Source organism: Crocodylus siamensis, chromosome 8 (genome assembly GCF_052110815.1).
Source record: "Crocodylus siamensis isolate JL-2025a chromosome 8, ASM5211081v1, whole genome shotgun sequence".
In the NCBI taxonomy this organism is placed as follows: domain Eukaryota; kingdom Metazoa; phylum Chordata; order Crocodylia; family Crocodylidae; genus Crocodylus; species Crocodylus siamensis.
Genome location: NC_143402.1, coordinates 73,628,272 through 73,656,173, shown reverse-complemented (window position 1 = coordinate 73,656,173; position 27,902 = coordinate 73,628,272). Strand labels below are relative to the sequence as shown.

The window sequence follows — 27,902 nt, the reverse complement described above, 5'->3', positions numbered from 1 at the left end:
GACGTCATTCTCCCCTTGTACTCGGCCTTAGTGAGGCCGCAGCTGGAGTACTGCGTCCAGTTTTGGGGTCCACAATTCATAAAGGATGTGGAGAAGCTTGAGAGAGTCCAGAGGAGAGCCACACGCATGATCAGAGGTCAGGAAAACAGATCTTACGATGACAGGCTGAGAGCCATGGGACTCTTTAGCCTGGAAAAGCGCAGGCTCAGGGGTGATCTGATGGCCACCTACAAGTTTATCAGGGGTGACCACCAGGATCTGGGGGAACATCTGTTCACCAGAGCGCCCCATGGGATGACGAGGTCGAACGGTCACAAACTCCTGCAAGACCGTTTCAGGCTGGACATAAGGAAGAATTTCTTTCCTGTCCGAGCCCCCAAGGTCTGGAACAGTCTGCCAGCGGAGGTGGTTCAAGCGCCTACATTGAACACCTTCAAGAGTAAATTGGATGCTTATCTTGCTGGGATCCTATGACCCCAGCTGACTTCCTGCCCTTTGGGCAGGGGGCTGGACTCGATGATCTCCTGAGGTCCCTTCCAGCCCTAATGTCTATGAAATCTATGAAATCTGCTCAGGTCCCTTCCGACCCTAGAAACCATGAAACTATTCAAGAAGGGACAGTATTTGGTGGGGGGGGGGCATGATTCTTACTGTGTAAAAAAATTTAAAAAAAAATTATGCTCTGGAAGAATCCTAGCTGGCTGACTAGTCTGGGAGGCTCCATCCATACCAGACCAGGAAGTGCAAAATGTTCACAGTAGCCTTTGTTTTTCTAAAATTCCCACCAGTGGTACCATGGATTCAATTGCACTGGTTGGGCTAATAATAAAGTTCTATTTGTATAGCTTTTTGCTATACGGTATCATTTAGACCTGCTCAGAGCATGTAATGAGTGGGGATTCCATTGGTTTTGAGGTTGTTCATATGCAATTTTGTTAGTTTAAAAGTAGACTTCTGTATAACAGACCTACAAGCCTACATCAATGAGGGTTTTATTTCTGCCTGCATTGCAAAGGTTGCAGCATAATTTCTTTCCTTTACCTCTTGACAGCCATGTCAAATAAACCGGACACATGAATAGACTTTGACGTGTGTGGCAGTAAGCCCATCACAAAACGAATCAAGGAAATGTGAATACATTAGTCCCTTGTACTAAGAATTCTATGGGTTTTTTTATTTTGGCTTGGAATGGAGTAAGAGGGAGGAGGAGTGGAAAAGGAAGCCCTTTGTTTACAGTAAAACAATACTGTGAAGTAGACATCACGATGTTAAAACAGGAGTCTAAACATGGCAAATCGAGGCAGACTCCATCTGGCTGTGTCCGCAAGTCATTCAGGCATCTTAGGCACAGACTACTGGAGTCTGATTTTTTTTTTTTTCTTACGGAAATTCAAAATAGCTTCGGAGACTGTACCCCAGAGGGTTTTTTTTTTTTTTTTTTTTTTTTTTTAATTGGACGAGACGACTGCTTTACTGACTTAACTGTTTATATTCAGTGATGCAGTGCATCTTTACTAATGTTCCTTCCATGGTAAAAATATGATTATTTTTATACTTCTAATTTTTACCCTGTATGCACGATAGGTAAAGTAGTTGAACATAATTTGTATTTTGACTGCTGTTACAAGGAAACCTACATTTCTAGGCCTACATAACAGCTATAAACAAGAGTTGAATATAATAAACGTATGGGAGAGAAAAATATGCTATCTCTATTAAATTAGTTTCTGGTATTTTGTAGTGCTTCAGATCTTACTTTGTTGTTAGGATATGCTTTAATTTTTTGAATTCACTACCTTGCACTTGGGTGTTTTTACTGTTGGGTTATTGTGTGCGCTGTATTGTGTGCGCTGTTTTAGTCCACAGGAAGCATTTTGATTTGTTCGTACGTAGATAATGACATAATGTGGATGGGCCGGGCTCATGGTCATAGGTATTTTTCTGTTAGCACTTGCCTTGCATTTTAGTTGAACTGCAGAAACGTGTTCTTATGTGAAGATAACAGAATTTTGACAATTTTGTTAAAGAAACCTTTTTATGAAGATAACATTTGTGATAGAAATTTAACAGTAAACAGTTTAGTTTCTTCGGGAATGGTTCTTCCTTGTATTTGAATATCAGCCTAAAGTTACACTTCTGCCTCCGGGGAATTTTTTTCTCTTTTTGCACTGTTCAAATAATTGTGCATTATTGATGTGGCATTAAAGAGTGTAGATAATGTTTTGTGAATGTTATTAATAACTTTGAAACATTCTGATAAAATATGGCTAGAATCTAAATTTACTTTTATAGGTTAAAAAAATAGGATTATAATGTTGAAAGACATGTCAGCCATTAGTTTCCTGTTACAGTTTGAATAACTCAACTGCTTTACATTACTGATTTCAAATCTACTGAAATTTTGTATCTGACATGACATGTATCTAATTTCAAAACAGGTGAAAAATACTATAGAAATTACTTGTTTCTTATGGTTAATAGGGCACCATCAGCATGAAATCTATCCTGCCTCCCCTCATTTCTTTCAGCTGCTTACTGCTTGGCTTTGCACGTGCCGTGCGTGTTGGAAGGTAGCACAACTGTGATACTCAACTCTTGGCACTACTGTAATACAAACAATAATATATTTGAAGCAGGAGTTAATAGCTGAAGGTACATACCGCTGAGTCCCTTTACTAATTTTTGTGGTTTTATAACCACATTTTCTGGTTAAGCCTCTTGTTTTATAAGACTCATGAAATGGGAACCTGACTGACCGGATAGGGTAACAGTGAAGCTGACTACATAAAAATGTGAATGTACATAACTACCTGGATGTGAGAGAACTGTTTTTTTAAGCTTTTATTTTATGCTACTTACTGTGTACATTGTAGTAATTAAAAAAAATTCCACTTCTTTCTGAATTCTTAGATGAAATTGCCCGTTTAAATCTGTGGGTGTTAGGAAAGTTAGCTTTTATGGTTCACACTGTAAAGTATGTGCACAAAACTGCATGTTAGAAAATGGCGAGAGAAGAAATCTACCAGTCTTGAGTGATTTAAAAACTTTTTATTTTTAGATGGTTGTCCCACCAATATTGCTAGGTTGGCTATTGATCAACGATGACTACTCTGCCTGCTCCATTTTCATGCTCAGGCAAGGTATTGAAATGTTACATTCATCATTTCTGACAGTGTCCACCTCTGAAACATTAAATTGGGTACATTTGCGCACTTTTGAATGCCTCTTTATAGTTGTAATTAACTGCACCCTTTTAAATGTTAAGAACTTCATTATTAACTAAAAAGAAGTTCAGGGCAAAGTTTTATAATTTGCAACTCACTGCTGAAAAACCCCTTCCTATCAGTTTAATTTCCCCCAAAAGTTCACAAAAGAATGAAGATTAACTGCCAAAAGAAAAAGCCAGTTAGGATAAGCAGCATTTTTGTGTATTTTTCTTTTAAGATCTTTTTACTTACCTCAACAATGAGTTTGCACACCTGCATGATGACAGATGCATTTTACTGCCAGTGTGCTTTGGAACCTAAGTATGTATGAAGTGGGGAGGGACGAGAAAAAATGTAATTGTTGCATGCCAGAGGTTGAAGAAAATGGTAGGAATTTGGTTAGCAATGTTTAAAAGACTACTCTGTCCTGCTGGAACATCTGTATGTGTGCTTTCTTGTAGCTCAGTTATAAGAGAAATTGTCTCTTTAAAGTATAGTAGGTTTACACGACATGCAGAAAAGTAATGTCAGTTTTGTGTGTTCCAGTCCAATTTTGTGTGTGTGCGCCCCCCTCCTTCCTCTGAAGCAGTCTCATTCCAATCAGCAGTGTAATTGGAATGCAACCACAGTCTGGAGGAGGAAGGGGAATTTTTGGCAAGAAGAGACAGAGCAGTTGGGAGCTTTATTCAGATTAAAGCATAGACGGCCATTCATTATGGGTGCAGCACACATTAACAACAGCATAGCATTGTGTTTCTACAGCTGGGACTTATTTTAATGATTCCATTGCATTGCATATTACATGGAGACAACTGGAGTCCAGTCACAAATAGTAATATTAATGACTCATTAAAGGTGATGATGATGCGGGGGGGCAAGGATTTGTCTCTAAGCTGAACTGTTTTGGTGAGAATTGTATTTTTCCTTCCTGTACCCCATGTGTTCCCTATGCTCTGAAAAAAGTACTTTTTTTTTTTTTTTTTTTTTAAGGAGAAAAACTTTAGGTAGAAAAAACAAAACCCTAGACAACAAACCCTATAATACTGAAACTACTGGTTGGCTTCAAAAGGCTGAAATAGTTTTTCTATGGTGATGACACATGAAAAGCCAGAAGATTAGTAAACATAATCTTAGTTTTGGACTCGGTCCTTTTTTCCTTTTATAATCTTATTGCTGCCTGTTACCATGGTATTGGTTCCTTTTGGATGTCAGCAATGACAATAATGTGCACTTTCTTGTAGCCTAGCCATATGTGGAGATTTGAATATGTTTGTTTTGCAATTTATTTTCTGTTTCTTCAGTTTAACTGACTTGACATCAAATGTGATCACAGAATTTTTTTTCTCTTTTATTTCATTATAAAATCAAGACGTTGGCATATCTGTTCTTTGTACTATGGATCTCTTTATGGTATATGGTTTGAAGTAGTTATATCAACCTTTATTATTTTAGAATTAAAGGGTTCTGTCAGCATTGGTGTACAGAGAGCTCTCCTTGATGTTTTAAGAGTAGTTAAGCTTCTTGTCTCCTATTAAACTTTATATTTTGTTTTTAATGTGGTCTCTTTCATCCAAGACCTTAGTGTGATTTACAGACACTTTATTTCTATTGTGGTAGCACCAAGGAGCCCCGGTCATAGACTGGTGCCTCACGGGACTAAGTACTATAAAAATGCAGAAGTAAAATCTATTTTTGTTATGAGACAAGAAACAACTGACATACAAAGATGGCAGGCGTGCTTGGTATCAGACCTAACTTTACAATACTCCTGTGAGGTATAGCATGATTCCCATTTTACAGATACAGGGAAAACTAAATAGTTTAGGATGTATTGGGCATATACCCATGATCGCTGAATACAAGACCTTTGCTGTAAGGTGGGGATGGGGGAATGGCCAGACGGGGACAGGCCTGAGCCTGCACTTATCTCCTCACACCTTGTGGCACCCTTTAAAGGATCTTATGACACCCCTGGGTGCCCTGAGAATCAGTGCTTTAGACAGTTTTTATTCTTCTGGAGTACACACACAGGGTATTTTTACACATGTAAGTGCTGCAGTGCCGGGCACTTTGAAAAGTGTCCAGTGCTGCAACGCTTGCAGTTGTATAAGCAGCACAATGCACATCAGTATGCAGAAAATGGTGGTGGTGCGCTTTTGAACTAAAACACATCGGAGGTGCTTTAATTCAAAAGCACACTGCTGCCATTTTCTGCATGCTGATGTGCATTTCGCCACTTATACAACTGCACACAGCACAGCATTGTGCACGTCAGCTCGTGTGCAGAGCAAACTCGTTTAATCAAGTCTGCTCCAAAGCAGCAGATCTCCTGGCACGTTGCAGGACAAAATAGTATGTGTATAAATGCCCACAGTTGCTAGTTGAAAGTGCTGTAATCCAGTACATCAGTGTGTCTGCTGCATATTCACATAGACTCCACCTGCCCTCACATTAGTTAAGTATTAGGGATACAAGAACAGTATGTTTAACTGTGGAATGGCTGAATAATGGAATATTTTGTACTGCTTGACAAATACGTGTAAACTTTTTACAGTGCTGCTGCCCACACCAGAGCTACCTGCTGCTGAAGATGATGGGATTGTGAGGAGGGTTTATTCTTTTATATAAACTCAGTCATGATAGTGCCTACCCCCCAGCTGATAAGTTTGCTTGTATATACATTTTTCACCCTGCTTGTGTCTCTATAGATGGTAATTTTTTTGGAGGAGAGATTGTCACTTTTCTGTGTTTGTACCATAATGTGTTGAGGTCGCAATCTTTACTTGGATCATCCTGAGCTGCAGCAATACAAGGAATTGCTGTAGTCCTTGACAATAATTAGCTACTCCAACACACCTTCTAACAGTATACATCAGTGCATGTTCCAGTAGTAACTAAGCCATACAAGGAAGTCAATAATTATCAATATTTAAGTGACAATAACCAGTTTACATAACAAGCTCTCTTGGAGTTGCTGTTTTAGGCTATCTGTAGTCTTGGGGAGACATCACTGCATTGCCTAATGAATCTGTCTCTACTCTACTCTTCTGTTTAAAAATGAATGCTTTAGTTTGAACTACTACTCCATAGTAGTTGCGGTCTTATAGCTGTGTTCTGGTTAGGCACCAGTGTATAATGCATCAATCTCAGATTGGTCACAATAATAAATTAGGCCCAAAAGCTTTGGGATTATTTTTGCAGTTTTGTAAATAAAGCTTATATTTAAGAATTCAGCTACCTTTTTATACAGTTTACTAGCAAGTTGCTTGTCAAGAATGATGGGGGGGGGTGCCGCCACCGCTTCCTGGGAGTAGGGATGGCGAAAGTTTCCCCTCTGTCCCTCTCCACCAGCACCACGCACCGCCGCTGCCTCCAAGGAGTGGGGAGGGGCAACGAGGCCAGCAGTGCTGGCCTCACCCCCCTGCTCTGTCCCCTCTGTCCTTGCTGTCATGGCAATGCTCCGTCTGTCCGTGCACAGCACTGGTTGTTTCAGACAACCAATCGGTGTGCTCCAAAAGCATTATGGACAGACACAGATGGACTAAGCCCTTTTTAGAAGAATTTTAGGTAGTCATTTACAGTGGGCATAATTTATCACTTTACTAGTTACCTGTTTTTCATATCCTTAGGGTTTTTTTAATTTTAATTATATTTATTTATTTATTTATTTAAAGGAATAGTTTGTTGTTACCCTTGGAATTCACCATTTTTTACTAGTTTATACTTAGAATCATAGAACCGGAAGGGACTTGTACAATCATCAAGTCTGTGAAGTGAAGTCTTTTCCACTACAGTTCATTACATATCCTATTCCTGTCTCTAGTGTACCTTCTGGAGAATGATGTAGCTCCAAGCTCAGGCTAAGTTTCATTTTTATTTCAGACATTTATTTCACTCTAGGTACCATTCACTCTGTCAGCCAAACTCAAGTGTGGCATAAGTTGTGCTTGTTATCGCCTCACCTTATTGTAAGACATCCAGGCTTTCTCCAAATCCTGTCATTTTTTTTTTTTTCCCCTGTAGAGAATGGGTGTCAAACATATGGCCCTTTGGCCAGATTCAGTCTGTGGACCCTGCCATCTGCCCTCTGGTGCTCCCTCTGGTCTGATCAGACCCATGTGGAACATGGAGTGCCCATGGTGCGGGGCCAGTCCACAGGCCAGATCAGTCCCATGTACCCCGTCCTTTCTCCCTCCCTCTCCTAGCATACCTGATCCAGTGGCTACTCTGGCCGATCTGGGACCTGTGCCGCAGTCTAGGTGGGGTGGTCAACACATGCAGTATAGCTGCTGTTCTGGCCAGACTCAGCTGCATATGACTCTCATTCCAGTCACTCTGGGATCCGTGATGCACACAATGCAGGTCCAGGACCAGCTTGAAGCAGCCACCAGATCAGGTATGCTGGGGGAGGGGAAGGGAAAAGGAAAGGGGTCTGTGGGCAACCTCATGCCACTCGTACAGTCCACCGGACCAAATGAGTTTGACACCCCTGCTGTAGAGCATCCTCAGTATTTATTCTTTTTCTGTTATATAAAAAGTTTTAACATTATTATTCATGCTCAGTGACTGCCTTCTGTGCACCCTCCTCCTCTTCTTCCTTCTCTCTTTCTATCTGCCAAATAGTGCCATTACATTTTTCTTTCTGTGTCCATTTTTCCTCCATACCCACTACAATTTAAATCTTTTGACTAGCTTCTTCCATATTTTCCTGCATCTGCTGCTTTTCTTCAGGTCCTGTCTTGCTCATATCACACGCATCCCTTTTTCCTACCATCTGTCTTTCTGCCTCTGCTTTTCACATGCGGCTCCAATCATTCATTTTATCTCCGTCAATCCTCCCTGGACCCTATCTTCTCTTTCAGATGCTTGTCCATATGCACATTCCCACTGCCACTGTGGATGTGTATTTTCCTTAAGCACTCAAGCTCAGACTTCTTGCACTAGCAGCACCAGTACATTGTAAACATCTACTCCAGCCATGCATACAGATTGTAGCAAAACTGAATTAAAAAATAAAAAACCTGCAGTGAGCTACATGGAGAGAGTGGGAGGGACGAGGGCACAGGCAATGCCCTGTTTATTGCAGTTGTAGGCTATTAAGGTAAAATGTGCTCTGACAATCCTAGGAAGTGGACCATGTTGCATATTACAGGCAAATGCAGAACACTCCCAAAAGATTGCTTATTAATTAATTTGTTCCAAGGATATTCCTGTTTCTGTAGTTAATTTCTAAAATGCAGTGGTTTTGTGACGCTAGATGCAACTGTACCACGTGCTGTTGTATCAATGGCCATGTTTCCTATAATACCCAAATCCAAGACGAGGAATTGTATTCAAACAACATAGTTTGGGGGCAAGATGGGAAGCCTTGCCTCATCTTGCCTTATATTTAAGTACTGGTCTGGGGTGGGTAGTGGCTTAGCTCTGGCTTCAACTCTAGCTGCAGCCCTGGGCTCAAAGCCAAAGCTGAGCTGCTCTCTGCCCTAGGCTGGAGTGGCATCTTTGGTGAGGAGGGGACACATGGTAAAGGGAGATTGTACAGTGGGGGGAGAAGGGGAGACTTATCTGTGTGGCTTGGGGAAGCACAAGGGAGACCACACCGCTTGCTTTCCCTCCCCACCCATCTTTTTGTTGCTTACCTTAAGCTCTAGCTCCAGCCCTGACCTAGCCAGGCCCAGAGCTGTTGCTGCTTCTGCTTGGCTAGGGCTGCTTCTGTTTTCTGTCCTGGAGCTAGAGCAGACCAAGCAGCAAAAGTAAGCAGTGGGAAGGGCGTGTGGGTAGGGGCAGGTGGCAGGGCAGGCACAGGCATGGGAGGGCAGGGGACAACGTGATGGACAAACAGCATAGCGTGGTAAGGGACAAGGCTGAGGCAGAGAGAGCTAAGGGTTGGGGGGCAAGGAGCAGGGCTCTGGCCCCTTGATTTCTGCCACTACTTTCCCTGCCACAGCAGCTGGGGGACAAATTTAAGATGATCTTCCACTAATTAGATTCTATATGTGGAAAATTATAACAAATTTATAATTTTTCCTGTATAGAGTTTAATTACTGGGTGGGGGAGTCATCTTAAATTTAAAGTTGTCTTGGATTTGGGTAAATACAATATCACTTTTATACCTTTTGGGTTGTAATTTTTTCTGTAGAAGAGACAACTAATTGTGTATACTGTAATAAAATACAGTGTGCAGCTTTTGATAGTTTCTAACTATAAGTGTAGTAATGTGTGGCATTGGATAACTCCCATAGGAACAGACTCAGATGTCATAAAAACAACATTATGATTTAGAATTATGCCATAGATAACCATATGCCAGGGTGGCCAGAGTTACTCACCCTGGGAGCCACAACCGATCCTCCACTGAAGCCGGTGTCCTCTGGAGCTGCCTGAGGGAGAAGTGGGCAGGGCTTCAGCGGAGAAGCACCGGAGAGCCACATGTGGCTCATGAGCTGTGGTTTGGCCACCATTGCCATATGCCATAGAATCCATAATCCGTTTGCCATAGAAAAATATCAAAAGCGGAAACTTGGCTGTGGAAGGTAGCTCTTCAGTAACAAACAGCAAGAATAAGAGCATAGAACATTTAAAGAAAATTATTTTTCTGCATCAAGCCCAAGTTTGTACAGATGAAAATTCTTTTTTTAATATATTCTTCTTAGTCTCTGGTTCAGGACAAAAGGCCTGCTAACAGTGCGATTTACATAGGTTTTGTATATTAGTATCATTATGTGATGTCTACAGTATACAAATGACCAGGTTTCCTGGGTGGTCGCTGCTGTTACAGTGCCTTGCCACTCAGAGGCTTGGATCCAGTAGCCTGTGTTGAGCAAACAACTATCCTGGGATATAAGTAGATACACACATGCTTGTACAGAAGTGTAGTTTTATGTCTGATGTATTTCCAGGGATAACATCAGAATCTACTAAGTCAGCATTTTTAACCTGTGGTTGCAAGAATATATGAAATGGTTATGATCAAACATTAAAAATGGATTCTCCTTTAAACGAGAAAAACGTAGGAAACCATTGCTTTCGCCTTGCAGGCTGTCAGAGTTCCATCCTGCGAGGGGCTGGTTGGGGGCCCCCTGCCCCTCACGCTGGAGGGCTGGGGCCTCGGCATAGGGGCCAGTGGGTCATGAGTGAGGGACACTGGGTCAAGACTGGCCATCAATGTTTACAAATGGGTCCTGGTACAAAAAAGGTTGAGAGCCACTGTACTAAGTAATGCCAGTGTAGGATGTTATACGTTGAATGTCTCTCATTTATACATGATTACATAAACCATCTTTTATAATGGCATGAATGTGTCAGATGTTAAGGCTGTACATTTTCCCTTTTATAAAAGAACTCTTCAGCCTTAATACACGCTATTTTACAAGTTGTAGATTAGAATCATGATTAAATGGAAAGATCTCATCTGTTCTCTTTTTTTGTTTTGTTGGAGAGAGGGAATATTTAGAAAATACGTTTCCCAAAAATCAAATGGGTGCTTAATTTAATCTAAGTAATAGCATGTATTGCAAAAATAATTAAGGAAGAAAAATTCAAATGTAATTCACTCTTAACTCCTGTGTTCAAAATTTTGTCCAATAGGTGTATAATAAACAGGGATCCTGGCTTTCTTTGTTTAAAATTTTGCGAATTCTCTGATTAAAAAAAAGACCCCATAATTAAAATGAAATGCCACGATAATGTGTGTGTATATGTGTAGTAGTATATAATGTGTATATATAGTATACTATATAGGTATTTAGTTTAACCCAGTGTTTTATTGATTTTTTTTTTTTGGATTTTTTTTTTAATTGATATATTTTCAACCTTTAAAGCAGTTTGGAAGCCTATCAGTGCCAAAATAAATTCTAAATACTTACATATTTTGGTGTTTTGATTTTAGTTTTGTTGTTATGGAAAATCAGAGCTCCCCTTTCCCCTTTGCTCACCAGGATGCAGGTCCAGCTGTGGCTGTCCCCCCCCCCCATGGCTTTGTGGTGCTGATCAACCCTGATATGCCAGGGCCCTGCCCCTGCTGTTGCTCCTCACTCTGAAGCCACAGCCCCCTCAGCCCAGCTGGTGTCCCTCGCTCCCAAGCCACAGCCCCCATCCTCTTGGGCCATGCCCATGTCCCCCACCCACTCCTAACCTGCAGCGCTCTTATCCTCCATTCCCAATACATAGCCCCTGGCCCTGCTGGTGCCCCTCACTCCCAACCCACAGGCCCCTATGACCCTGGGCTATGCTGGTGCTCATCACTCCCGACCCACAGCCCCTGTCCGTGCTGGTACCCCTCACTCCTGACCTGCAGCACCAGGCTGTGCTGGTGCCCCTTACTCCCAAACCACAGTCCCCCACCCCGCAGGTCATGCTGGTGCCCCTCCCAAGCCACAACTCCCCATCTCTCTGCTGGTGCCCCTCACTCCCAACCCATGATCCCCTGGCCCTGCTGGTGCCCCTCACTGTTGACCTGCAGCCCCTTGTTCCCCCCAGCCCTGCTGGAGGGGGCCCCTAGCTGGCCCATCCTGACCGGGCTGGAGCATGGTGGCTCCTACTTGTGTGGCAGCAGCGGAGTGAGTCCATCTGTGGTGTGGGCTAGAAGTAGGAGGAGGAGAGGCCTGTGGCGCTCCCATCCTGTGCCAGGCAGCCTGGGCATGGGGCCTCTCCCACCCCCCTGGCAGCATCTCCCGGCTGCCCCACCCTTATGAGCACAGGCACCAGTCCCAATACTGCCAGCCCAGCCATGCAGCTCCCCACTGCCCCTGAAGGGCCTGGCTATCCCTTCCCCCACTGGAGGAGCACCCTCCCACCTACCCCCCAGTCCTGCTGCATCCCCAGCACCTGGACCTGTATTTATTTTTACCATGGTTTGGTATAGTTAACTGGTTTAAAAAAACCCCAAAATTAAATAGATATATCATGGGGGGGGGAAAACAATCTCAGTAGCCTGTTAAATTAATTTGCTCTTCTAACATGCTTCCTTGAATTGATTATGTTTTTAGACCTTATAAAATCTATCTGTAACAATTTAGGTCATTTAGCAGCTATAGTGTGTGTTAAAGTTGATTTATAAGTATACCTTGGCACATCTGTACTGTCTGTAGAATAACCCTGTTTCGTTCAGATTGGATTACTACAGTGCCCTCTGTGAGCTGCCAGAATTTGGACGCGCGCTTCATTTCAGGGTACCACTCAAAATCTTGGCTTTAATCTATACAGGTTTTGGTTAGGATTCTCGTTTTTCTCTACAGAACAAGTTGCACTGATTTAACTGATGTGCCTGTTTGAAAGTGGGCTTTGTTTAACCAGTGTTAACCCCTGTTCTGGAAATATCCATGCAGGGCATAATGTTGGTTTACCCAAAAAACTCCAAAAACCAAGTACCTGAGTTAAACCAATGTAGTTTAATACATGAAGGGCCTTAGACTGGGGTCTGTGTCGGTTTGAGTACAAAAATGAGAGACACTTATTGGTGCAGCTATACTGTTGTGCTAACAATAGCGAGACTTCTTCCAGAGTAACCAGTGTTTTTTGTCCAGGACCACAGAGTATGTCTAAACTAACCCAAATTTAAAAATGCTGGAAAATTAAAGACTAAGCTTTGTTAGTATCCCAAGGGGTAAGATTTTTGTCAAAAGTTTTCCTAATATAGCTAAAACCTTGAGAAATGGAGGAAGGGCCTTCTCCCTTGGGAACTGAGATGATACTGGAACTAAGAGTGTCTAGACTTGTTCAGCTGGGTGTGCCAGTAAGGAGTGTTCAGGGAACGGTTCTTAATTCTGGATTTCCATCCACCCGCCTTTAGGCTGACAGTACAAGTATTTGTTGATCTTGGGGTGGGTGGAGAGTGCGATGAGAAGGGAGATTTGAACCGGAGTTTATTTTCTGGCTAGTAAGTTTTCATTAAGTGACACTTGTGTATGAATCATTTTGTACGTTTGAAAGATGAAGTAAATTACAGCTAAGTGATGTACTGGCCCAGGGTGTGTGACAGAAATGATTTTATAAATTACAAAATCATCTCAATCATGTTTCACTTACTTGAGCTCCATACACTTATGACATGCTGACAGCGAGAGAGACTCATAGCATGTGAGTTAGTTAGTTTGGTCATTTTTGTCTTTCTCAGAAGACTTCAGTTTTAGACATTACATAACTTCAGTGACCTGTTAACTGGCTCAGTACCATCCAAAAGCATTTGATTTACACAGCTTATATCAAATACGAGTTCTTAAATTGCACTTTACAACTCCCACCCTTGTCATTTGTGGGATGTGCAGATACTTACTTATCTGCTGGGGTATTTTAAAAGTGCTCATCTCTGTAGTATTTGATGGTTTAAACTTTTCACTGTTGGATGAATAGGGTACAGTGAACAGTAAACTATTAGTTACCAGCAGAGTGATGTCTGGTGGTGATTTCCATTCTGCAAATAAGCTTTTCAGAGAGAAAAGGTTGGCCTTGGTGAAGCAAGTGATGAACCTTTTCCTGCATCCTCAATATCATGTGATTCTCCAAACCACTTTTATTATTCAAACAATTTTATATAAGATCTGAGGATTAAAGCTTCAAATTACTACATTCCCTGAGCTCCTCAGTATCCTGTTAGGTGTTACAACTTCCCTAGAGTAGTAGGTGAACCTCACGTGGTGGATTGTCATATAACTCCATAGTTACTCAGATTTTAGGTGCTATCTATCAGGGGATCCTGGAAATCCTTGGCTTTCTGTTGGTACTTACACCAGTGGGGGATATCATTTTTGGCAGTCATGCCACGGATTAGTCCTGCTTCTTCCGCAAGTGCCACTCTAGTCCCCTTCCTTTGTCCAATCTGCTGCTCTGCTTTCTGCTCCTTACTCTGTGATCCCTGCCCAATTTCTTGCTCTCCTTTCTGCTTCCTGCCTTGTGTTCCCTTCCTGATCTGCTTTGCCTTCTGCTCCCTGCCCTACATGCTGTTGTGTTGCCTGTCGCCTTCTTGACCTATCTGTAGTACTTTGTGCTCCAGGTTGACCACCCCTGACTTACACCATGTTAGCTATCTCCAACCGAATGAGTGGGTTAAAAATCCTTAAATATCCTTTATGCCTTAGGATTTCCATTACATACTTTTGCTCAGCAGAGCTTGTCACCTGACCCATTTGACTTCATCTCTTAAAGAAAGATCAATATGGCTACAACCTGTATGTCTTAAAGAAAAGAAACTGTAATGCTGGTTAGAACCAGGCAGAGTTTTTTCAAGCTAGCTGCTGTGTTGTTAGCACCCCTTGAGTGCATCCCCACATGCAGGGGTGTGTACTTGCAGTGGCACAAGTTTATGCCGCTACTGTTTGCCACAGTGCATGCCCCTGCATGTGTGCTTTGGTGTGGGATAAACTGCTCTTCTTTGGGGAAACTGCCCTTTCTCTGTTTCTCCTGGCTCTTGGCATGCTGGAGGAGCTGGGGGACAACAAAAGGAGTGGAGGTGCTCTGGCCAGCAGCCAAGGCATCTCCCAGGAGGACCAAGCCCGTTTCTGCTGATACATGTTCCTCTTATGTGTACTGCGCCATTATTTTTTTTTTTTTTTTTTTTGCTACCAGAATTTCCCCCCACACTTCAAATTTGCAGCATGGGGAACATTTTAACATTGTGGGTGTGTGGTTGTGGCACTGCAAGCTACACGTGCCTGCATGTCTGAATGTAGCCCTTGTGTCTAACTGACGTACCTAAGACTCCGCTCTACTACATCCAGGTATTTCCTGTGATTCATGCCAATATGGGATGGACTGTTTTGTGATCCGCATAAGAGCTAGACGGCACCCCCCTCATATTTTTGTGCAAGACCAGCAGACGTTGGAGATGAGTAGAATGTTCTTCCTTGTCATAGAGTCTGAATTGCCATAGCTGTGTTTTATACTTTAAAAAATGCAAATCTTACATGAAGCTTTAATAAACATTGAACTTAAGTAAAAGTGGAAGAGACCTAATATTAATGGAAATATATGTTACCATTTTGGCTGCTTTGCTTACAGACATTAAAAAAAAACAAACCTGCACTTTATTGGACGAAGCAGCGCGTTAGTTCAACCTGGCTTTGCAGCGTCTGTATAGATCAGGTGCTTCAGTGGGGCTTTTTGGAGCTTTTATCTAAAACCAGTTCAATCAGCTATCAGATTAGAGTGCCAGAAAAGCCCCACTGAAGCTCCCCGTCTGTACAGACATTGGCAAGCTGGGCCAACTAACGCAGTGCCTCTTTTGGTCGTGCTGGGATTGGCATGGGAGCACACTGAGTTTAAAGTGCCACTTTTGGGTGTGTTTTTTGTTTGTTTGTTTGTTTGTTTTGTTTTTAACATCTGTAATCAGCCTTAACTTCCACACTGATAGCACCCAAAACTGTATTCAGGATCATGTGAAGTACTGCATGAGCACCATCCTGTCCTGAACATGACAGTCACCCCCAGCTGGCATAGTTGAGATGCAGTCAGTATGAACAATTTTCATATGCATTACATACAAATTTCAGTAACATGTTTTTGCATGTTTAAAAACATATGATACATCTGACTCTTAGTTTCTGCTTAGTTGAGGCAAGAGTATCAATCCATCTGGCCCACTGGGTTATGGAAGGGTGCCTCGGGTCTAATGAAGATTGCTTTGAGTCTATAATGTTGAGAACCACTGTTCTGGATGATGCCACTTTATAGTGTCCATATATTCAGAACCAAGAGTTTGTTTAGCTTCTGACTTTCTACCTCTTCTGCTTTGTCCATGACTGGCCATAAGAAACGTTGTACTTCCAATCTACTAAGGAAAGCTTTTGGGGATTTTGTTTTGAATTGTATATTTGATTAAAGGGGGGGTATGCATCCCATTCAAACAGGCCTGCTTTTCTAGAAAGTTGCTGGGCCTAGGGGAGGCACCCTACAAGCATGTATATGTCGAGGCGCCTTTTTCAACTAACCTTCCTGCATGAGTCCTGTCACAGTTACAGTATTATCATCCATATAACATTTTACTTTATTTGTTTATAGTTGTCCATTTTGGTATTTCCAGAAAGATTAAATGTGCTGAAGCTGGATGTGTAAACACATGCAAACACCTCCTTGCCTTTGAATTTGCAAAGAAATCCTTGAATCGTTTTGAGATGTATTAGTTTTTGGAAGGTGAAAATAAGACACATCTGGTACCACTGAAATGTGATATTAGAAACAATAATCTACCCCACCCTAATGTGGGGTAGATATAAACTCCCAATGTTTTTTTCCCATTTGCCATTGTTTCTTTGAGGGCTGTCTGTTTTCATTTGCAGATGGCTGATTATTCAGCACTAGTATGGATTCATAAACTGTACTACCAATTCCTGATTGTTCTATATCATTCCTTTTTTCCCCCCCTTCACCTAAATTAGTATTATTCAATTTAAAGCACTATGAAAGAATGAGACTTGGGGGTCATCACTGACCACAAGATGAACATAAGCCTGCAACGCAATGCTGCGGCTACTAAAGCAACCAAAATGCTGGCTTGCATACATAGCTGCTTCTCAGGCAAATCCTGGGATGTCATTCTCCCCTTGTACTCTGCCTTGGTGAGGCCGCAGCTGGAGTACTGCGTCCTGTTTTGGTCCCACAATTCAAAAAGGATGTGGAGAAGCTTGAGAGAGTCTAGGGAAGAGCCACGCGCATGATCAGAGGTCAGGAAAACAGACCTTATGACGACAGGCTGAGAGCCATGGGACTCTTTAGCCTGGAAAAGCGCAGGCTCAGGGGTGATCTGATGGCCACCTATAAGTTTATCAGGGGTGACCACCAGGATCTGGGGAAACATTTGTTCATCCGAGCGCCCCAAGGGATGGCGAGGTCGAACAGTCATAAACTACTACAAGACCATTTCAGGCTGGACATGAGGAAGAATGTCTTTATTGTCCGAGCCCCCAAGGTCTGGAACAGCCTGCCATTGGAGGTGGTTCAGGCACCTACATTGAACACCTTCAAGAGCAAATTGGATGCTTATCTTGCTGGGATCCTATGACCCCAGGTGACTTCCAGCCCTTTGGGCAGGGGGCTGGACTCGATCTTCCGAGGTCCCTTCCAGTCCTAATGTCTGTGAAATCTTAACTTAGTAAAGTGCTCTCTGTGAAAATTGCAGTATTAACTGCAAGATTTTAAAATCTCATTTGTTTTGTAGTAACACAGTCGGTACGAGAGAAAATAACTTATTTTTGAAAATAAGTTAATGAAGAAATTTTTTGCTAGTGTTGGACCAGCTTATTGCCAAAGGAGACATACTGCATAAATGCTATTTCTTCATTTGTTGTAAGAGATTTGTTCCTCTTTCTTTAGCATTATTTCCTGGATCATGCATCCTTTCATTGTAAAGTCCAGTATCTTGTTAAGTGAAAAGTTAATAAATGCTAAAATATGCTTTTAAACAGAAAATCATTATAGATGGATTTCTGTTTTTAAATTTGTAGGGTTGGTTTTTTTTTTAATCTGTCAGATGTCCAGCTTTGTCCCAGCTTTTTTCGTCTTACTAACTAGTGCTGATCTACTGCTGGGCTGTCCAACTTCTAAGCTGCCCTGGGCTACACGTCTCATGGTTTACACCAGTGGGAGGCCACACACGCCACAAGCCACACCAGGGCAAGCCACAGTCCCCCCAGGCTGTACACCCCATGGACATTACTCCTACTGCTGCACTGTGTGCCTGCAACCCTCCTGCCCCCGCTGCACTGTGCACCCCAGCTCACGCTCAGCTCATTCTGGAAAGCTTAAACACTGGGCTGCTCTTGAATATAACTTCAGTTTCTTAATGCTGTTTTGCAACTTCATATGATTGGGTTTCCCATCCAGTTTGTCTTAGCGTGTCCATTCTGGATTTGTCATGAGACTTTACAGTGATTCTTAAAAAGTGTGATCCCATAGTTTGGATCTCCAAGGGTCAGTCCTGTGATTCCTGTCTGCCAGGAATGTGATAGTTGAGGTGTGGTAGTGGTAAAAGCTTTACACAGGGGTTTCAAAAGAGAAATGCTGGGGGGCTACCTTGGCAGGAAAACAAAAGCTTAGTTTGCTTGCTAAATTGTATGAATGCAGGAATTCCAGTCAGTCTGGCCTGGTGAATATTATCAATACACACTTACAGGGAGGAAGCTTTTGCTTTTAAATTAACTGAAAGGAAGATGGATCTTATATGTGTTTGTGAACTAATTCAAAGCTGCTCGAGCATAATGTTTTGTTTTCACTGTTGACAGAAAAGGCACAGACTAGGTACAGAAAAGGTACAAAAGAAGATGCGTCAACCAGGACATCGGTATACAAATCATTGCTGGAAAGCATTTTTAAATTCTGAGGGTGGTTGGGGTAGAAAGAAATTCTCTGTAGGGGGAAAAAGTGCCTTCACCATCTGTATTGTCTTGTCTTCTAAAATATTTTAGATCTTCATTTAGTATGAATAGAATGTCTTAGTTATCTAAACCTATTCAGTTTTCAAAGTCAGTAGGAAAAACCCTTCTAAAGCCCATGACTTAAAAACAAGCCGAAAATCGAAAATGAAAAATGCTTTGATTCTGTAAAAAAAATAAAATAAAATAATTGTCTCTACTGTGAAATAATTGGAGTTTTGTCCTCAGGTAACATATTTATATTTAGAGTGATGTATTCATATTAAAACTGGTTTTAAAGAATGGCATGCATTTTACATTAAAGTAAATTGATCTGGAAAGTTTCTGCACACTACATACAGTATCTTATGAAATACCCAAATAATGTTAATATCAAAGTTTATAGTTTGACTAGCAAAGTAGATCAGCCAAAAGATTTTTAAATTGTTAATTGCCCTTACAATCTGTTTTTCATCTCTTTAAATTGAAATAGCTCATTCTGATCCAACTGTTTTTAAAGCTTTTTTTTACTGACTTTCAGATCTAAGAAACTCTTGTTTATATCGCCACCTTTAAATCCTAACTCTCTTACTGGCTGTACCAGGAGTACCCTCTGGAGACTGGTTAATTTTGACTTCCAATGCAAAAATGTGAACTGAATAGATTTTAAAAGCTAGCTTGTGCTAAGATAACAACCAGTTGTCTTAATCAGACATTCAAACTGCAGAATTATAATCAAGAATTACAGCTGAAAACACATATGGGCAACCTACATGATTTGGGCTATTTTAAGTTGCATTTTTTTTCTGTAACAAGCTAGTTTCCTACTTCCAAGTGCAGGGTAATCTATCAATGTCTGCCATGGATTATGCCAGTAGGATGTGCAGTAGGGGAAATCACCCTAGTCTTATGCAGCAGCTATCTCCTTTTAACCCTTGATGCAAGTCCATCCCATCTCGAAACAGTTATACAGTCCAAAGGTACAGATAAAATACGGCTGTGCCTGAGGGCTTGGAAATGTGCATGTGTACTGAGAAAATCATCACTCTCTCTTCCTTCACAGTGTACCTTTTAAAAGAAGAAACTTCTGGCTCAGCTTTCTATAATTACTTTACACAGCATTACAAATGGTCCATGATTCCAATGTTTTTGTCTAACAATGTGATGTTAATTGATTTTTGTTTTGTTTTACTTTGCATTGGGTTTCTGGAATGCTGAGCAAGTAAAGAAGTTATAAAATATTAATGACTAGTGATTTCATTATATATTTCTTGTTTCCCTTACAGTACTATGTGCAAAAAACTTGGTGAAAAAGGATTTTTTCCGTAAGTAGCTATTATAATTTATGTTCATATATGTGGCAAGTATTGCATAAGCTCTGTATACTGCTTCTCACATAGTAGTGCATTCACATTCCTCCTGTTTAAGGTTTTACTGGCATTCCCAATTCTTTTTTCAGGGTTTATAACTAAAAAGCAAATAAAAAAACCTTCCAAACTTGGTGGACTGGTTTGGGAAAGTGTGTAACTAAGCTTTGTGATATCATACATCAAGAGTTTAGATCTAAAAATATTAATCCATAGTGGTCAATGGTACAGTCTGTCTACTGCAGTATAATTTCCTGTTAATGTGCAACATATTATTACAAAGCAAAACTAATCTGGAACTCGCATATGCAAAGAGATATTAGTGCTGCTCCCAGTATAAAGACAGAATTTCAATCTCTCAAGCAAATTACATTCTTTCATCAAATTAGTACCATGTATGCATTGAAATATTTTGCCATTGATTGGCTCGCTCTTTTGGTCTTACAAACCACATACACATTTGTTATAATTAAAAAGTATGCCATGTGACAAATATGTACGTAATATATATTCACATGCGCACACACCCTGAAGTGAAATTATTATAATTATATTTTATAAGGAAATATGAGGGAAATGGAGGAGAGAGAGAGGAATGTTTCTGATTACATAGGGTTGGTGGGGACAGGAGAGAATTCCAAAGGTCAGACCTAAACTTTAAAGATAACCTGCAAAGGGGAAAAATATAAGGTTTTGTAGCTTTCTGAGGTACAGAGGCTTGTATTATTAACTGTGTAAAGAAGAGGCTGTCTCCTTAATATGCGCGTCTGAAGTTCCTAGCAGAGTCGGACTTCTAGCTTATTTAAAACCTGTAGGTGTCATTTTAGTAAGGATAACTAAAATCCTGCTTGTACTTCCCTTCAAATATCAGGAATGCCTTCTCTGAGTTTGCTGGGATCCTTTCTGGTTTGCATACTGGGAGTTTACTAAGCTCTGATTTGAAGGGCTGAATATATTTAAAGTCTTACAATGAGGAATCTGTTCCCAGATGGCTCATTTTTTGCTATAAACAAGACAGTTTTAAAGAATCTGAATAAGATCACTTTCCTTCAGTCAGGCTTCCTTTGCTTGGTGTCTTATGTTGTACTACTTGTTGTCCAGTTATCCACAGTATCTTCTTAATTAGTCAAGACCTGAACAACTAATCTGAGAGAGAGAGACAGACTTTTTGGGGGAAAAAGGTCAATGATCAAAACTTTTTTTTTTTTCTTTGCAGGTCACCTTTAAATAATATTGTTGCAAAGCCCAGGCTGTTGATTTGATAGTCAGTTTGACAGGATACTGTTGTCATTTTTTAGATAAGAGACCCAAATTGTCTTCAAAAGGAGGCTAGATAGACACCTAGCCGGGGTCATTTGACCTCAGTACTCTTTCCTGCCGTGGCAGGGGGTCGGACTTGATGATCTGCTCAGGTCCCTTCTGACCCTATCAACGATGAAACTATGAACGTTTTTATAGATGCAAAATAAGAAACATCTGAAAACTTTCAAAGCAATTATTTTTTTAACTCACACTTTGAATGTTCTTACAAAAAGATCATCTAAAGCTACCTGGAACTGAAATTGCAATCAACATACGCACAAGTTAAATGTGGCCCTCTTTTTAAGCTAATTGATAGTTTTAAAAAGTCAGGCTTGTGTAATGATTTTCACTTTATACTCAGTTATCAAGCATGCCCTTTTATGAGTTTTTCCTCCCCTCCTATAGGACTTCCTGATCCATTTGCTAAAGTGGTGGTCGACGGATCTGGCCAATGCCATTCTACAGATACTGTGAAGAATACGCTTGATCCAAAGTGGAATCAGCATTATGACCTGTAGGTGTTAACAGTGGTATCCAAAGGTTTGAAGCTGATTTTTCTAAAGAGCACAGAATCTCTGAATTCACTAACCTCCAACCCAGGGGTTAAAATGTAGGATAGAGTTTATTAGGGTGAAAAAATATATGCTGTTATGCAATGACTCTTCCCCTCTCCCTTAAATCTTAAACCTTTGTTCTTTGCTTTCTGATGAAAATGTTTGTGGCACTGTTTACACATCATATAGCATTGTTCAGATGGATTTATTGTAATGTTTTGATACTGGCCCCTGTATAAAATAAAAGAAGACAAACTCAAGGATTTTCCCTTGTATTTATTCTTTTTCCCTTTGTTTAATTTTTCTGTCTGCAGTGTAACTTGGTGATTTTCCTTCAGACTCATGTGCTTTCAGTCTGTTTTCTTATTCTGCTTTTCTTTTTGCTGTTTATTCCCTTTGACTTGCATCATTTTTATGTCCTGAGTGTTACAGCAAAGGTTCCTACACTACTGTGATCATTTTGAGCCCTTTGCTGTAATGCATTAAGTGACATGACTAATACATGTTATGCATGTACAGTATTATTCTTTTTCACTAATCTCAGGGGCAGGATTTTTCATACAATGTAGTGAGATTTTACAGGGTTTATATTTTTACATATATATATACACTTGATTTCCTTCCTTTTCCTTTTGTTCTTTTTCACTGTCTCTTTAGAGTGACAGCTAGAAAAAGATCATGAAAATTTTGAAAAATTTACCCTCCTTCATCACAGATCCTGGTTTTATTCACAAGATCTTCATTCATTCTCTCCCTGTCTCTGTGCTGTGGAAGTATTTGTACGGGTTAAGCTCCTCCATTATGGATCCATTGCATTAGTAGATAATGGCCTTTTCCCTCAGTTCACAGTTTCACTATACCACACTTATACTGAGGGGTTGAAAATAAGAAAAACTGATGAAGTCTTGCTTTATACCACTACAGCACATCTACATATGGGTGTCTATATAAATACAAATATTTCTCTATAGACAGGCATTTCATTTGTGTGCCACCTCCTATTTACCAAGGTGCGGAATACTTGTGGCTCCAACCAGTTTCCTGATTCTTCAGCCGGATACTTATGTGAAAGTCTTGGTTTACAGTCACATCAGGACTTTCTACTTCCTTGAATGCCTATGTGCATTCATACTTTAGAATTTGAATTCATACTTCAGAATTTTTCTCTGCAATATGGAAGACATTTATATTAGTGATGCACAAAGTGTCTTGATGGTTGAATGAAGTAATATTGTTTTGCTGGTAGCTGTATTACTGTTTTATAGCAAAGGACAGTATTTCTGCCAGATGTTTTTTGAGGTTTTGTAACGGTCAACAGCTATTGTATTGACCCAAGTCCAAGACTGACTTAAGTATAAGACTGCCCTTCCAGTAATTAGATTTTATCCATGGAAAATGATAAATGTGTTATAATTTTCCACATATAGATTCTAATTGGTGGAAGCTCATCTTAAATTCACCCATGAGTGTGTCTACCCCCAACTGCTATGGCAGGAAAAATAGCAGCTGGGGGGGAAGGGGCCAGACCCCTGTTCCTGCCCCCAACATGCCTGTGCCTGCCTGCTTCCCACTTCCAGCCCTCGCCCTTCGCTTCCTACAGCTTGTCCTTCCCCCTCCTCCCCCATACCTGCACCTTCCTCTCCACTCCCTGCTCCCCTTTGCAGTCTGCCTCCTGCATGCAGGCCCTTTCCCCTCCCCCTCACTCTGCTTCTTTGGCGCAGTAAGCAGCCGCAGTGGTGGCCCAGGCCCAGCCTGGCCAGAGAGAAGCTGTGGCAGCTCCTGGCTGGGCCATGTTGGGGCTGGGGGGACCAGAGCAAAAGGTAAAGTGGGAGAGGCAGGGGATGGAGATGGGCACAAGCACAAGGGAGGCAGGAAATGGGGGAGCAGGCTACAGGTACCACCCCCCGCATAGTCTCCCCTGTGTGGCCCCCCCCTAGCTGTGTGCCCCTTCCTCCACCAAGCGAACCATTCTGGCTTGGGGCAGATGGTGGCTCAGCTCCGGCTTCAGCTGTAACCTAGGGCCAAAGCCAGAGCTGCCTTCCCTGAGCCAGTACACAAAAGAAGATGATGCTTTCCACCCCACTCCCCGGCCATGCTGGTTGAGGGAGCAGGGAAACCTCAGTTTGAATTCAAGTAAATATGGCAAAGCTAAGCTCTGCGCTTGAAGCTTTATTCTCATTTTATGAATGAAGTGGTCCAACAGCATTTTAAGTTAGGGTGGGGAAAAATGTTACTATGTTTTGCATGTTTAAAGAACTTGAAAATGCCTTTGATTTTTTTTCATGAGCTTTTAAAGCTGTCAAGGTGTTGATTCATGCTAACTAAGTGGATTCTTTACATCTGCAGGATTTTTTTTTTCCCCCCAGACATGCTTAGTAGCTGTACTTGCTAAGCATTGTAATCAGGAGCACTTGTTTTCCAGGCTACTATGACAAGTATAGCTGGGGAAATGGGTGCCAGGTGTTGAAATATGTTAAATTGGCAGCAGTGCTCAAGTCTTGCATTTTCTTTTATCCATTCCCTTGTTCTTTACTTTTTCTTTCCACTCTGGACCCATTTCATATCTTTTTGGAAATGCTCATCAGCACACATTAATAAACATCTTTATAGAAATAAAGTGAGTAAAGGGGAAAGCAATGAGAAGACAGTTGTGCCAGCACTCTGAATGTTTCCTACAAGCTTTCCTATAGGAGGAATAACTGGGTAAAGCTTGATGGTGTTTATTTCTGTGTCCAAGTTCTGGGGTAAATCTGCCAGCAGACCAAGGAAGACGAAATGAAGCCAATCACAGCTTAGTTTAGGCATTAAGGGTGGGGGCTGCATTGCAGTGGTAAAGCAGTAAGTAGTTGCTTATCAGAGCATCTAATGCTTGCCTTTTTTGGGGCGGGGGGGGGGGGAGAGGGAGAGGTGTGTGGCCTTAACATCTTGCTGTGACAGTATAGTGAAAAATTAATTTAGAAAAAAAAAAGCAAATTCTTCCTTCTTTCTTTCATGTGCTTTATAAGCAAAATGCACTTTCAGCTTGTTTTGCTCTGTGCTTTACCTTTACAAAATGGAATGGGATATGCTTGCAATGGGACACTCAAGTCCATATCTTTGAACTAAAGAGAATATTTGCAGTCTAGCATTTTTATGCTGAACAGAAGTAATTATTGGGCTCCTGGCAAGTTATTGTACTCAACTGGGGAAATGTATGGTGTCTGTAGTGTACAACATTTAAAACCAGTTACACATTAAAGTGAAGTCTTAACTTTTCATAAAGGGTTTTTATCCCTCATTTTCACTTGTTTTCAATTTTCTGTTCCTATCTCTCCAAACAAATGTGCATGTCGATTTGTTTAGGTTGGCTATAAATTACTCTTTGGACAGAAGCATGCCTTTTCTCCATTACTAGGATGTATTTTTGTGAGATCTGGAAAAGTTGTCTCTGGGTTTTAATTATGTAACAGACTTAAAAGAGATTACATGCTTGTGTTTCTCACTGCTGTGAAGAATCAGCAATCTTAGAAAAGATAGCTTGTTTTCAGATCTACTATTGTTCTTACATGCAAGTATCTTTTTAAGGATATGGTGTCATAGGGGACACTTTTCTGCCTAAATCCTCTAGTTTGTTTCCCTAAATGATGTAGAATTAAAAAATGCTATGTGTAATTAAGGACCAGTGTCCAGTTTTATCTCGTTCAGTTATACAAAAGTAGTCCCCTTTTGCTCCCCTTTTTTCCATTTAACCCAGCTTTTCTCTTTGTTCCTTTACTCAGTTACCTAATAACACCAAATGCAAGCGTAAGCAACTTCTTTTGTGTTATGAACAGAAATTACTGTGTCATAGTTCCTGTTTTTAAATGCATAAAATCCAAACTCTATCTTGGACACATCAGGCTCTAGCAAGTTTTCAAATATACTTTTATTCAGTTCCAGTTTATCTACTCTTGTTAGTTATAGATGTCTTAAGTCTGAGGACATTATCCAACTAATTTTCCATCTTGAGGAGCCTTATATTAATTGCATTTAAGGCTCTGTAGAATACATTAATCTATGTAATATTCAAATGAAGCCTGAATTTGTACTTGAATAGAACAAATACCAGGTTTTGGTTCATCAATCCAAAGCAAAATGTTAAAATAAGTAATATATTGTTTTGTAGAAAAGCTAGAAGAATATCATAGTAAGACTACTGAGTAGCCTACTGCCAAAGACCGATGATTAAACCATGTAATCTTATGAGGATTATTTGCTTTACTGTCCATTTCTGAAAGTAATTGTATAGTGGAATTTAAAGGCATCACACTATTTACCCTAGCAACATGCCATTGCATGGGAATGTTAGTCTCTGACTTACGACACTTGCACTGTTATAGGAAACAGCATCCATGCCAAGGATAACAGATGGTGTCTCAATGGCAAAATGCCTACTTGGTTTCTTCTGTGGCCACAGAGTATTGGAAATCACCCAGAGGAAGGTGCAAATATAAAGAAATTTTAGAACTCATATAGTTAAACACAGCACTTCATATTCTTTCTACTGTAAAGTGTTTTGTGACTTTGAGGTTGGAAGGTGTTTTTTGTTGCTTTTTTTTTGTTTTGTTTTAATAGTTGTAATAGGCAATATGCAGTAAAGTTATCTTGGCTACATCATTTCTGTTGAATGCCAAGTTTGGGACTTTTCATATAACAGATTAACACTTGCAGTCAGTCTTTTAATGATAATACATTGGAGGGTTTAGTAAGATGGATCTGTTGTGGTGTATTTGTGGAATAATGTTTGAATTAGATTGCCAGTTCTGAGGGACCTTGCATAAGCCTGATTCAGCCCAGTAGATATCTAGTTCCTGTCTTGGGCTTTTTTTCCAGGACTTCTGCACTATGGTAGGAAACATTATTTCTTCCCCGCACTCCTCCCTTTTTGCTGTATGTGGCCCCTAATTCAGATTAAAATGTGACAGGAAAGAGTTGAATTTGATGGAGGTTTAGCTTTCTCAATCAGCTGGGTGTGCGTCAGGAAATATCTGGGAATCCTTCCAGAAAAAAATTGCCAAATACATGCTGTCTGGAGGCAGTTTAATGTCAGTAGAATATCATGCTTGTCCTGGTAGTGTTCCCCTTTCTACCTTATTTTCCACTTTTGTTGTTGTTGTTTTCCTTATTGCTCATGCCTTTTCCCAAAGTTTGAATAATTATACTTGGCACTGCTGCTATGCATTTCCCATTAAAAGCGCTAAAAACTGTATCTAAGGCTAGCGCCATGCCCATGATGTATTCTCACGTTTTACAAATGGGAAAATGGAGGCAGAAAGTGAATGACTTGTCCAGAGATGCAAAAGGAATGTGTGTTGGAGAATGAATTAGAACTTAGCAATTCCTGGCTTTCAGTCCTGAACTCCTACCTCTTGATGTTGAATTTCTCTGGTGTTTTGGGCAAGAGTGCTGCTGGACTGCGATCACAGAGGTGTGCTGTTGTTTTTTGTTTTGTAATTTTTTTTTTAAGTTAGGGAAGATTCCCCTCCCACTCACTTTGTTCTTCTCTCCCAGGCTTGGCTCCGATGTCACTGGAGTAGAAAAGTCACTTAACATCAACTCTTTCTAGATGGATAGGCTCTAAAAGAAATGGTTCCTGGGTGTGGGTAGAGCACTTCAGATAAAATAACAGTTGAACTCTTTGCCTAAAACTTGATTCAAACTTCAGACAGTAATTCAAGTATTGACCTACCTCATTTTGTTAAGAATAGCCTGTTTTCAGAAGATTTCACAAGATCATATTCTTATGTGAAAAACCTATTCTTTTTAGACTTGGGCAATACAGGTAGATTAGTTTTAATACCCAGAAATTAGCATGTGCATCCAAACTGGGCTTTTTGAGGTTTCTTCTTCTTTAGTACTGTTCATCTGATTTGTACTGATAGATTAGAGGCAAAGGTAGGTATTGAGTGTGGGTGATAATGGAGGTGGGGAAAGTTCTTTAACTGCTTTGCTTTTAGATTTGGAATAATTTTCTGAGCAACAAAATTCCCAGGTCAGCTTTGTCTTTCAAAAAAAAAAAAAAAAGGAACAAATGTAACTTATTCCAGTAGTGGACTGGCTCCTGCCTTCAGTCTTTAAAGGCTATCGTAATATTTTGTATCTGAAATTAGTTA

General features: G+C 40.8%; 1 protein-coding gene across 1 annotated transcript in view; it reads left to right on the top strand.

Annotated features, from left to right (window-relative positions):
* Positions 1-27,902, top strand: part of SMURF2 (SMAD specific E3 ubiquitin protein ligase 2) — a 101,103-nt gene that overhangs the window by 29,651 nt on the left and 43,550 nt on the right. The window contains exons 2-3 of the mRNA XM_090059575.1: positions 19,835-19,873; positions 21,623-21,731. Of these exons, the coding sequence (XP_089915701.1) occupies positions 19,835-19,873; positions 21,623-21,731 (148 nt within the window). The remainder of the gene's footprint in view (positions 1-19,834; positions 19,874-21,622; positions 21,732-27,902) is intronic.